We start from the raw sequence: 13,310 nt of genomic DNA on the forward strand, positions 1-13,310 counted from the left end.
AGCATTCCAATTTTCCACCACTCTCTGGGTGAAAAAGAACTTCCTTAAGTTTGTACGTAATCTATCCCCTTTTAACTTTAGAGAGTGCCTTCTCGTTCTCCCTACCTTGGAGAGGGTGAACAACTTGTCTTTATCTACTAAATCTATTCCCTTCATTATCTTGAACGTTTCAATCATGTCCCCTCTCAGTCTCCTCTTTTCAAGGGAGAAGAGGCCCAGTTTCTCTCATCTCTCGCTGTACGACAACTCCTCCGCCCCCTTAACCATTTTAGTCGCTCTTCTCTGGACCCTTTTGAGTAGTCCCGTGTCCTTCTTCAAGTACGGCGACCAGTGCTGGATGCAGTATTCCAGGTGGGGTCGCATCACGGTCCGGTACAGCGGCATGATAACCTTCTCCGATCTGTTCGTGATCCTCTTCTTAATCATTCCAAGCATTCTGTTCACCCTTTTCGCTGCCGCTGCACATTGCACAGACGGCTTCATCAACTTGTCGACCAGTACTCCCAAGTCTCTTTCCGGGGGGGTTCTTCTTTGAGCACTGCACCAGACATCCTGTATTCGTATACAAGATTTTTGTTACTGACATGCATCACCTTACACTTATCCACGTTAAACTTCATTTGCCATGTTGTGGCCCATTTCTCGAGCATGTTAATGTTCTGTTGTAGGTCATTGCAATCCTCCTGAGTCTTTACTACTCTGAATAACTTTGCATCGTCAGCAAATTTAATCACCTCGCTCGCGTTCCAATTTCCAGGTTGTTTATAAAATATGTTGAAGCGGTTGGGAGGTAGGTCGGGGGGGGGGGGGGTAAACATATCACTAGATTTTTATGTAGTAGATATCAAAGTGCTATTGTGTAATAACTTGTTGAAATATATTATTTTGTGCACTTATTGTCAAATTTGAAAATGAATAAAGAAGGAAAAAAAATAAATAAATAAAATATGTTGAAGAGCACGGGCCCAAGCACCGAACCCTGCGGCACTCCACTGGTGACACTTTTCCAGTCTGAGTATTGTCCATTTACCCCCACTCTCTGTTTTCTATCCACCAACCACTTTTTAATCCATGAGAGTATTTCACCCTCAATCCCATGGCTCACAATTTTTCGAAGTAGTCATTCATGTGGGACCTTGTCATACGCCTTCAGAAAAGCCAGATATACAATGTCGATCGGGTCACCTTTGTCTATCTACTTATTAACTCCCTCGAAGAAGTGCAGCAAGTTCATCAAGCAAGATCTTCCTTTGCTGAAGCCGTGCTGGCTGGTCCTCATCAGATTGTGTCCATCAAGGTGATCAACGATGCGGTACTTTATCAGCGCCTCTACCATCTTTCCGGTACCAAGGTCAGACTCACTGGCCTATAGTTTCCCGGATCTTCCCTCGAACCTTTCTTGAAGATCAGCGTAACATTTGCCACTTTCCAGTCTTCCGGAATCCTTCCCTATTTGATCGACAGATTGGTTATTAGTTGAAGCAGTTCAGCTATAACCCCTTTCAGTTCCTTGATTACCCTCGGATGGATGCCATCCGATCCAGGGGATTTATCGTTTTTAAGCATACCTCTTCTAGACTGACCGTCAACCCAGTCAGTTTCCCATCTTCATTTCCTAGGTATAGCCTGTCGGTGTCCGGTACGTTGCGCATATCCTCTTCTGTAAACAGATGCAAAAAAATGTGTTCAGTTTGTTGGCGATGGTTTTGTCCTCTTTCAGAACTCCCTCTATTCCATGGTCGTCCAATGGTCCCACCGCTTCCTTCACGGGCCGTTTCCCCTTGATGTATCAAAAGTTTTTTGCCTCCTTGGTAATTTTTTCTCATAGACTCTTTTGGCCCCTCTTACCGCCTTATGGCACCTGCTTTGATGTTGCTTGTGCTTTTTCCAGTTTTCATCCGTTTTTGTCCTTTTCCATTCTTTAAATGAAGCCTTCTTGTCTCTGATTGCTTCTTTCACCACTACAATGAGCCACGCTGGTTCCTTGTTCTTTTTCCTCTTGGATCCCTTGCTGATACGTGGTATATATAGATTTTGCACCTCGGTGACTGTGTCCTTAAAAAGGGACCACGCTTGCTCTATCGTTTTTACAGCACTTAATCTTCTTCCCCACCATGAGTCTCAACCCTTCGCAATTCCCTTTTCGAAAGTTCAGCACCATGGCCGTCGTTCTGGATCATTGTATCACCCCCGTGACCAGGTTGAAGGAGATCATATTGTGATCACTGCTTCCCAGTGTCCCTTCTACTTCTACATCTTGCGCAGGTCCTCCTAGTCCATTTAGAATTAAGTCCAGAATTGCATTTCCTCTCGTGTTTTCCTTGACAAGTTGTTCCAGGAAGTAATAGCCCATCGCATCCAGGAACTTGGTTTCCCTACCGCAGCCGGAAGTGCCTAGGTTCCAGTCTATCCCTGGGTAATTGAAGTCACCCATGATAACTGTACTGCTTCCCTTGCAGTTATGTTTAATCTCAGCCGCCATTTCTTCGTCAATTTCTTCGGACTGCCCTGGGGGACGGTAGTAGATGCCTATCTTCATTTCCATTCCATTTGTTCCTGAAATTTTCACCCATAGAGATTCTGAGATTCTAACAACAAGACTTTAAAATATTTGCATTTGCTGCTGATTTGTTGGTCAATCTTATAGAACCTCAAATCTCCTTAACTTTAATGGAAAGCTTTCAGGAGTTCGGTGATTTTGCCAGTTTTAAATTGAGCTTGACTAAATCTCTGGCATTGCAAACAGCTGATAAGGTCAAACGAGAGTGGGTGGATCTGTGAGAGAATGGACAGACACTTATTTTAGATACCTGGGGATCTGACCGACAGCAAACACCGCTATACTTTATAAAATGAATGTATCCCAGCTACTCAACAATACAGCTAATATCTGCCAAATTACACTACATGGCAGAATAAGTCTTTTCAGGATGACTGCGTTCCCTAGATGATTATACACTTTACAAATTCTGCCTTTGCAATTACTACAAAAGGATCAAATATGCCTATATAGATTAATCTCTAGGTTTTGCTATGGGGATTAAAAAACCCAAAAACATATTGAAAATTGAGTCTTTGGTTTAGAGGGGATATGGGTCTACACAACATAAGCAAATATAACTTTGCTTGTTTTCTCTGTCATCTTATACCTAGACTTCCAGAAAGCCTTCGACAAGGTACCTCATGAGCGCCTTCTAAGGAAACTGTGGAACCACGGGGTGGAAGGGGACATACACAGATGGATCAAAAACTGGTTGGCAAACAGGAAACAGAGGGTAGGAGTAAAGGGACACTATTCTGACTGGAAAGGGGTCACAAGTGGCGTCCCACAAGGGTCAGTGCTGGGACCGCTACTATTCAATATATTTATTAATGACTTGGAAACAGGGACAAAGTGTGAAGTTATAAAATTTGCGGATGACACAAAACTCTCCGGTAAGGTTAGATCTGTAGAGGAATGTAAAAAACTCCAAAGGGATCTGGACAAACTGAGTGAGTGGGCAGATAAATGGCAGATGAGTTTTAATGTGGAGAAATGTAAAGTTATGCACATAGGGAAAGGGAACCTGATGTACAACTACATGATGGGGGGGATGACATTGGGAAAAGGCAATCTAGAAAAGGACTTGGGGGTTTTGGTGGATAAAACAATGAAACCGGCAGCACAATGCGCAGCGGCCTCAAAAAAGGCGAACAGAATGTTGGGCATTATCAAAAAAGATTTCACTACCAGAATCAAGGAAGTTATCCTCCCGCTGTACAGGGCAATGGTGCGTCCGCATCTGGAGTACTGCGTCCAGTACTGGTCGCCGTACCTAAAGAAAGATATGGTGATACTCGAGAGGGTCCAGAGAAGAGCGACAAAAATGATAAAGGGCATGGAAAACCTCTCGTATGCTGAGAGGCTGGAGAAGTTGGGGCTCTTTTCCCTGGAAAAGAGGAGACTTAGAGGGGATATGATAGAAACTTATAAGATCATGAAGGGTATAGTGAAGGTAGAGAGAGACAGATTCTTCAGACTGGCGGGGGCAACAAGAACTAGAGGGCACTCAAAAAAATTGAAGGGAGATAGGTTTAGAACAAATGCTAGGAAGTTCTTCTTTACCCAGAGGGTGGTGGACACCTGGAATGCGCTTCCAGAGGGGGTGGTTGAGCAGAGTACGGTTTTGGGTTTCAAAAAGGGATTGGACGAATTCCTGAGGGGTAAGGGAATCCAGGGGTACAATTAGAGGGTTACTATACAAGACAAAATGCTCTTGAGTAATAGATCACTACAGGTCATTGACCTGGGGGGCCGCCGCGGGAGCGGACTGCTGGGCATGATGGACCTATGGTCTGACTCGGCAGAGGCCATGCTTATGTGCTTATCTTTGTGATTGGTTTTTGAACAGGCAGAATTTCACACTTGTACCTGTCCTTTACCACTCGTTTTGTAGACTTCATTCGTATCTCCCTTCAGGCTGAAGTGCCCTTACCTCTATAGTCTTTCCTCATACGAGAGTTCCATCCCCTTTATCACCTTGGTCGCTCTTCTTTGAAACTTTTCTACTTCCACTATATCTTTTTTTTTTTGAGATATGGCAACCAGAATTGAACGCAATACTCAAGGTGAGGTTGCACCATGGAGTACTAGAGGCATTATAATAGTCTTAAGTCTTAGTCACCATCCCTTCTCTAATAGTTCCTAGCATCTTGTTTGCTTTTTTGGCCACTGAACATTGGGTGGAAGGTTTCAGTGTATTGTCTACGATGACGCCCCTAAGGTGGACCCTAGCATCTGGCAACTATGATGTGGAAGGGGGAAGAAACAGACACTAAAAACCATCACACCATAGGGTAAATGGGGGAGGGACCCAGACTCCACTGGTTATCACATTTATGGCAGTCCTCTGCTAGACCCTGGATTCCCCTGCCCAAGAAAGCACCACTGGGAAGCCAGTTTTCTAACTGGCCAGAAGCAACATACCAGTCCCAAACCACAATGCATGGTATATTTACCACCATCTGCTGGAGACAGAAAAATACTGTTGAGCAGGGGCTGCACAATGCCATTTATGAGGCAGAGATTACAATTGATTTGTTTTGTCTCCTTCTGTTGGTTGATAGATATAACCCATTGGTTCTGGACTGGGTGATAAGAAAATAAGTTTTATCAAACAACAAACTCTCACTGTTGGATGCCTGAGAGAGCCGGGAAGATCTACGGGCAGGAAGCCGATAGCCAGGCAAGCTCATCAGCACAGATTGGCTCAGATTCTCCTCAGAGGTGGCACCCTGCAACTTGGTCAATGATTCCCGAGAGGAGCATGTGGCGAGTGAGGGTAGGGAGACAGCAGCTTGTGGACGTGATCCCTTCCTGAGATTTGGTTGATGGAGACTCTGACTGGATGGCGCAGACCGCAGGCTGTAGAAAGAGGTGTTACCACTTGTATTACCACTGTCTGAATCTTCCTCTGTGACTTTCTGGAAAAGAAATAAAAGTTAATGAGCATAAATTCTACACTTGAATATCATTTCCATTCAAACAGTATCCATGTGTATTTAATGGTCATCACTCTACAGCAGTGGTTCTCAACCCAGTAAGATTTTGAGGATGCCCACAGTGAATATGCATGAGAGATTTACATGTACTCTCTTCATTGTATGCACATCTCTCACATGCATATTCAGTTTGGATATCATATAAACTTGATTGGCTTAAGTTTCAAGGACCAAGTTAGGAGCAGTCACTGCAATACAGAAACTGCATCAACCATAAGGATGGCAACTGTAGAAATTATTTTGATATGAGAGTAGTACAACTTGTGTGGTATCATTTACCGTATTTTTCACTCTATAAGACATACCTGACCATAAGATGCACCTACATTTAGAAGAGGAAAACCCAAGAAAAAAAATTCTGAACCAAATGGTAAATTGCATTACACAAGTAAAGAGCTGACATTTTAAAATTGCTAACAATCCATGAACATTTCAGAACATTATCTGATCTTGAATAGCAAAGAAGGGGCTTACAAAGATCATTTCAAAATCGAATTTGGAAAAACACCAGATCTAAAATTATTGTACCTGTTACTAGACAGTCAGAGAAATGAACAGATTACTATCCAACACACACAAAAATTAAGACTTAAACAGTTTCAGCTAATAAAATGTTCTTGGCTGCAAGTAGTGGGTGCTGCTTTAGGAATACATCTGCATAATAACTAATGAGAATCAGAATTGCAAAAATACATCAGACCAAAGGTTTGTGCCAACAACCTAGTGGCAGGCAGGCAGCCCCCACCTCTCCCCAGGTACCTTTTGTTTAACTCTGGCGTTCCAGCAATGTGACCTTCCCCCGCTGGATGGCTGCCTCCTGATCTCTTGCGGCAGAGGCGTGCACAAGGCACACATGAGCTTTTCACGCACCTGCCTTGTCCTGCACCGCTCCCTGAATGGCTGCTGTTAGTTCTTGCGGGAACTCGCGAAAAGCTCGCACCTGCCTTGTGCGCCCCTCTGCCACTGCTACAAGAGAACAGGAGGCAGCCGTCCAGTGGGGGAAGTGCACAGTGCTGGATCCCCAGAGTTAAAAAAAAAAGTACCATGTGTGTGTGTTTATTATATTCGCTCCATAAGACGCATCCTTATTTCCACCCACTTTTTGGAGCGAAAAATATAGCATATCCTGAAATATGTTAGTTACTTGTTCTTAGTCAGCCATAGAGCACATTTTGTACCTAACCAGTATCTGACCTCCTGAGATAATTATGCAGCTTACACAGTAATGGCCAGATGTCTTGTCTATTTACCTTTGCCATAGTGATGTTAATTATCTGTGTGGTACGGCGTCGAGTTGTACGAGTTTTTATCCCAGAGTCTAAGGACAAATCTCCAAGGGAACTGATGCTACTTTCCAGTTTAGATTGTACACGGTTGGAAATAGGTGTGAAGTAAAGGCTCTCCAGAGACTCCTCTTTCTGGCGCAAAGCTCCAGTACCAGTGGCCAAGGCATCCATATCCTGGTTGGACCGACCTTTCCTCCTACAGCAGTGTAAGCAGCAAAAATTTACCTCAATATGAAAATATTGATTTCTATATTTTTTGACAATCTGCAACCATTCTGTGATGTTTGGAGATCTGGTAATTTCAAAGCTACGTGCACCTCTCTCCCCTTAATGATGGGTGACAGCTCACTGAATTCTCATTTCTGTTCCCAGCATTAACTTTAAACCTCCCTGACGACAATTTGTATTGAAACTCAGCTTGAGTGGAGGCATTGGGCAGTAACAGAAGATGTGGTTACAAGGAAAGAAATGTGAGAATCATTTGAAGAGTTTTTAATGGACATTGCGCACGAACACTAAGTCACTTTATCTTGCACTGGGTACGGCAGAGCAGAACAGGAACATGCATTTTGAAGGAAGAGCGGTCTGAAATAAATGAACTTGACTTTGGAAATAGAAAAGGATAGTAAAAGCCAAAAGAACTTTATGATTATACATTCAGCTTCATTAGATAAAATTTAAGCTCTGCATGTAGAGCTTTCTGAAGTTTGGCTCATAGCCATTGGATGGTTCTTTAAGCACTTTATTTTGTATAACATTTACTTGATGTTTTGTTATTTAATGTGATTTTGATAGTATAGATTGTATGTAGGATGATTTTAAATAAATGAATTTATAATAAAGAAATGAATTAAAAATTAATGAGGATAATTGATGTATAGAATTATAGAGTGATTACCAGGAAGTAAGTTTTGTTATAGTATACTGATATATAATACATGTCTTCTACATACAGACATTTCAAATAATGTTTGTCATTCCTATTTACAACTTGCTCAACAGTTGACATGGATAATTTGCAATCATTAAAATCTATCTGCTCTGTATTTAAGGACACCTGGTCAACTATGGACTCTATTGTAACCTTGCTAATGGGATGACCTATCTTCCCTGTTTTGGTGATATCTTGTTCCAAACCATGCACTTTTGAGTGACTGTCAGTCTTTCCCCAGTTTCCAGTTTAAAAGCTACTCATCTCTTTTTTAAATATTGATGCCAGTAGTCTGGTTCCACCCTGGTTAAGGTGGAGGCCAGCAGCCTAGGTCCACCCTGGATTCTTGCGAAATAGAATGTCGCCCAGATCCTGACAAATCTGAAACCCTTCTCTCTACACCATCATCTCATTTACACACTGAGACTTCAGAGCTCTGCCTGACTCTTGGGTCCTAAGCGCTTCTGAAAATGCTACCCTGGGGGGGGGGGTCTGGATTTTAGCTTTCTAACTAAGAGCCTAAAATTGGCTCTAAAACCTCTCTACCACATTTCCCTATGTCATTGATACCCACATGTACCAAGACAACAGGCTTCTCCCAAGCCCTGTCTTATTGCCTGATATTTCAGTCACGATTGCATGACCCCGGTAGGGTATCTGGAATCACTTAGTTACTTGGTTTGATGCTGTGTGTGCCTTTGCTAGACTGCACCTTTCCCTAGTATATAATAGCTGTGTTGATAAAATAATGATGCAATGTGTTTGCCTTTTAAAACACACATATTAGAAGACAAGAACTGTCAAATAGCAAGCTTGTCATTCAGAATGAGGACCTGTCTCACTTGTATCTCCTTCCTGCCTTCTCCTGTGCTCTTCCTTTAAGGAGGAGCAATAAAAGAATGGTCAGAAGCAGCAAGCTAGCCAGGCTTTTCTATAGGGTCAGCCCACTCCAAACCACTCTGGACCCCCATCTCTGTACCTGGTTGAAATGAGTGTTGGCTCTTCATCTTCACTCATGTTCAGGCTGTCTGTGCTGACATCAGCTAGGGCCTGGGGTACGGACAGGGTATCCCGGCTCTTTAGCGTATCGGTAGCCAACTGAAACTTGCCCAAATCCCGCAGCTGTCGATTAGCAAACTCCAACTATCCAAAAGGAAGGCATCATGACAAAAAAGAAGAAAGAACAAAACAAATGCCTTGTTTTACTTCCATAAAAGATGTTTTTCTTTGAAGTTCTTCTGATGCAATCAGAAAATATGAACTCTAAAGCTCAAGAAAGAAACTCGACCCATGCACATTTATATTACGTAGGTATTTAAATGACTATCATATCTCCCCTCTCCCGCCTTTCCTCCAAAGTATACAGATTGAGATCTTTAAGTCTGTCCCCATACACCTTATCACAAAGACCACACACCATTTTAGTAGCCTTCTACTGGACCGACTCCATCCTTTTTATATCTTTTTGAAGGTGCAGCCTCCAGAATTGTACAATATTCTAAATGAGGACACACACAAAAAAACAGCAACCTGCAAACAGGTAAGCTTAAAAGCATCATCAGGAAATACTTTTTCAGGGCAAGGCAGTTAGATGCCCGCACAGCCCTCCTGATGGAGGTAGTTGGGACAAAAACTGACAGAATTCAAAAAGGCATGGGCTAAACACAATGGATCCCTATCTAGCAAGAGGATGGGATCATAGCAAAATGAATGACACTGTATACATTTTTTTTTTTGGGGGGGAGAGCGTGAGACCTGCACATAGCAGCAGGTACAATCCTAAATAAAAGGTAGAGGGGAGATAACCTGCATGATCTGTCTAAAGTGGCAGGCAGAACTCTAGCCACCGTTTCTAAACCATGTTAGTGTTCATCTGATCACCAACTGTAGATACACCTACTAAAATATCCTCTTCTATCATCTTTTCATGCTCTGCTTCCTATTAATAGGTCAAGTCCCAGAACCTAATCATGGATCTCACCTCCCAATCTTCACATTTCAGCTAAAGCACCTCCTGTATCTGCTGGTTTAGTACCTGCTTACCGAAAAGGTGAGAATATATCAGACTAAACCAATTGAAACTTATGTTGGAAACCTAAATATAAAAATCATGGTTTAAGAGAAAAAGCAGCAGTTTGGATTGCATACCTGTGCTTCCAGGGTGCGCACCTGGGCAGACATGGTCTTGCAATTGATGTCTGCCTCCTTTACTTCTAGCAGGTAGTGTTGTACGTCTTTATTGAGGCGCTCTGTCTCCAACTTAAGTTCTGTATTCTCCTTCTTCAGCTGCTCTTGGTTCTTCTCCTTGTTCAGCAACTCTTCATTCAATTCCTGGGTCTGCTGTTTCTTTGCATCATAATGAGTCTTTGCCTTCTCCATCTATACAGGAAGAAGATTCAAGGTGAGAGAAAATCAAACCAAAATGAAAAAATTTTGAAGTATGCCAGACTTGTCATTTGTAATAATTTTGGGCTTTTAAAAAAAAAAAAAAATTATATATATATATAATTTTTTTTTAAATAAATTCTTTATTCATTTTTACAACTTACAACAAGTGCATCAGGAAATAACATTTTACTAAAAACTGGAAAGACTACAGAGGACTTAGTTTCAATTTCTGGTGGAATTCGTTGTGTCACCTATATAGAATGGAAAGATCATTGGCGGTACAGAATGGAAAGTATAATAGTTTTATAAAAATATGGGAGCCATTAACATCTTTTTGTCATGATTAATGCCATTTTTCTATTAATTATACACCATTTAGTGTTGAAAGAGGGGAAGGGTTTAATGGGAGGGTTTATGATCTTATAATGAATAATGTGATTAGAAGGAGGGTGGGGGGAGGGTTGCATTTATATTTATAAGATATAATGATAAGGTGTTCAAGTGGTCTAATTAATAGTGTTTATTATGAATTTTTGTACACTTAATGAAAGTTTAAAAATGAATAAAGAATTTAAAAAAAAAAAGGAAATAACATTTGAACTTGGAAACATCACTTGATTTTCTATCATAATCAACTTAGATTAATGAAATTTAATCCCCTCCCTCCCACCCCTACCATATCATATGCAATCACGTATATCATATAATATATTCTTTTCTACTAATCTAAACATTTAATAAAATATCAGAAATCCCCCCCATCCCCTCATTTGCAATTGTACTATTAAGGGAAAAATGTTATCTATCTACTCATTACAATAATCTGTTAATGGCCCCCAAACATCCTGAAATTTACTAAAATTTCCTTTCTGTGTGGCTAATGTTCTTTCCATTTTATATATATCTGACACAAAGAATTCCACCAGAAACTGTAGTTTAATCTACTCCAATTAAATGTAATCTGTTGTATGGTGTCTCCTGTCATAATAAGTAAAAGCTTATTATTTTTTGAAGAAATTTGACTCTTTGCCCTCATTGACATGCCAAATAATATAGTATCATATGATAAAGCCACCGGATTTTCTAACAAAACAATTTATTTGGCCCCATATTGATTTCCAAAAAGCCAAAATGAATGGACAATAGAATAATAAATGATCTAGAGTCCCTGCTTCGAGATGACAATGCCAGCATCTATTAGACTTAGAGCTATCTAATTTTTATAAACGAACAGGGGTCCAGAATGCTCTATGCAACAGAAAAAAACCAAGTTTGTCTCATAGATGCAGACATTGTACATCTCATCCTCCAAGATCAAATCCGTGGCCATTGAGACGCAGTAATTTGATGCTTAAACTCAATGCTCCAAATGTCCTGAAGACCAGTTTTTGGTTTTTTATTCATAAATCCAGATATCAATTTATACCACTGTGTGGCCTGATGTCCCAGGAAGTCCACCTGAAAGCATAAGAACTCCAAATTATATTGATTATTAAGATTTTTCCGTTCAGGGAACCCCGCCTGAATGACCTGCTTCAGTTGCAACCATCTAAAACTTTGTGATTTCTCAAGACCAAATTTATAACAATGTTTTTTCACCCCAGCACTTGGGTAGATGGTTATATATGAAAATGAGCATGGGAAATACTGCCCTGGCACTGTTTAATGTGTATGCCTCTAATTTGAATCAATCTGAATTTTTTAAAACACTACAAACAACTGATTCTCCTACTGGCTACTTCTAATTTAGTAGTGGCTGGAGATTTCAACACTGTCATGGACCCATTAATGGATAAAAAACCAAGTAAAATTATGAAATCATTAGGACTAGATAATTTAGTACAATCTTGTGATTTGAAAGATATATACTTCAATTTGATGATCAGGAATTTTTTTTTTGCTCACAAGTTCACAAATCCTTTTCAAGAATTGACTATATTTTTGTTTCAAATCAAATAGTACAACAGGTGACACAAGCCTCCATAGATCTAATTATATTGTCTGATCATGGTGGGGTGTGGATTGAATTTAAGATTCCTGAACAAGAAAATAGTAGATCTGTATGGAGATTTGATAATACATTGATTGCGGATTCAAAATTCCTTGAAGAGTTTCAATTAAAAATGAATGAATTCTTTCAAATGAATACATTGGAAGAAACCTCCATGGAAACTATGGGATGCCTTTAAGGCGACTATGAGAGGTTATATTATATCATATTCAGCATATATTAGGAAACATCTTTAAAAAAATTTTCTACTTTGGAAAAAGAAATAAAGAATTTAGAAGCTAAATTGATTGATAAATGGGAGCAAAGTACTCTGCAAGCTATATTAAAAGCAAAAGGTAAATATAATGAAATATCTTCAAAATTAGTAAGGAAAGATTTATTTTCCCAGCAGACTCTGTATTATGGAAACTCAAATAAGGCGGGAAGATTATTAGCAAATTATCTTAAAACAAAAAAAGAACAAAAATTATTGCAATAAAGGATGAGAAAGGTGTTATGCATACTCAAATTGGAGATATTTTAAATCAATTCTTAAATTTTTATAAAGACTTATATTCTTCTGAGCCTTATTATCATAAGAGGAAAGGATGGATTAGAATTTTTGAAATTAATTAATGGTCCGAAAGTTCCTGAACATATTAATATTTTTTATTTATTTATAAATTTTTCATTCTTACAATATTTTAATTGTACATAAAACATCAAATAATACATGAAAAATTGTGATCATATAAAATATAACCCTCCCCTTTTTTCATTTCTTAAATCCATATAATATACATTCCCCTCCCCTCCCCATTCTAATATAACCATTATTAATGTGCTATGAAATCTGATCATTGGAATAACGAGTCAATGTTTCCCAAATTTTCTTAAAATTATGAATATTTCCCTGTTGTAATGCTATTGTTTTTTCCATTTTGTATATATGACAGACTGAATTCCACCAAAATGTATAGTTTAATTTGGTATAATCCTTCCAATTTTGAGTTATTTGTTGCATGGCGACCCCTGTCAATATTAATAATAGTTTGTTATTGTTTGCTGAAATCGGACTCTGAGTTCTCATTGCTGTACCAAATAGTATAGTATCGTATGAGAGTCCTACATGATTTTCTAGTAATTCATTAATTTGGGGCCAAATTAGTTTCCA

General features: G+C 39.8%; 1 protein-coding gene across 4 annotated transcripts in view; it reads right to left on the reverse strand.

The window, feature by feature from the left end:
- Positions 1-13,310, reverse strand: part of NUMA1 (nuclear mitotic apparatus protein 1) — a 271,890-nt gene that overhangs the window by 45,217 nt on the left and 213,363 nt on the right. For all 4 annotated transcript variants that reach the window (XM_033949032.1, XM_033949036.1, XM_033949035.1 and 1 more), the window contains exons 18-21: positions 9,907-10,137; positions 8,738-8,901; positions 6,792-7,023; positions 5,172-5,463 (exon numbers count right to left, since the gene is read on the reverse strand). In XM_033949032.1, coding sequence (XP_033804923.1) covers positions 5,172-5,463; positions 6,792-7,023; positions 8,738-8,901; positions 9,907-10,137 — 919 coding nt within the window. The remainder of the gene's footprint in view (positions 1-5,171; positions 5,464-6,791; positions 7,024-8,737; positions 8,902-9,906; positions 10,138-13,310) is intronic.

Source organism: Geotrypetes seraphini, chromosome 6 (genome assembly GCF_902459505.1).
Source record: "Geotrypetes seraphini chromosome 6, aGeoSer1.1, whole genome shotgun sequence".
NCBI lineage: Eukaryota > Metazoa > Chordata > Amphibia > Gymnophiona > Dermophiidae > Geotrypetes > Geotrypetes seraphini.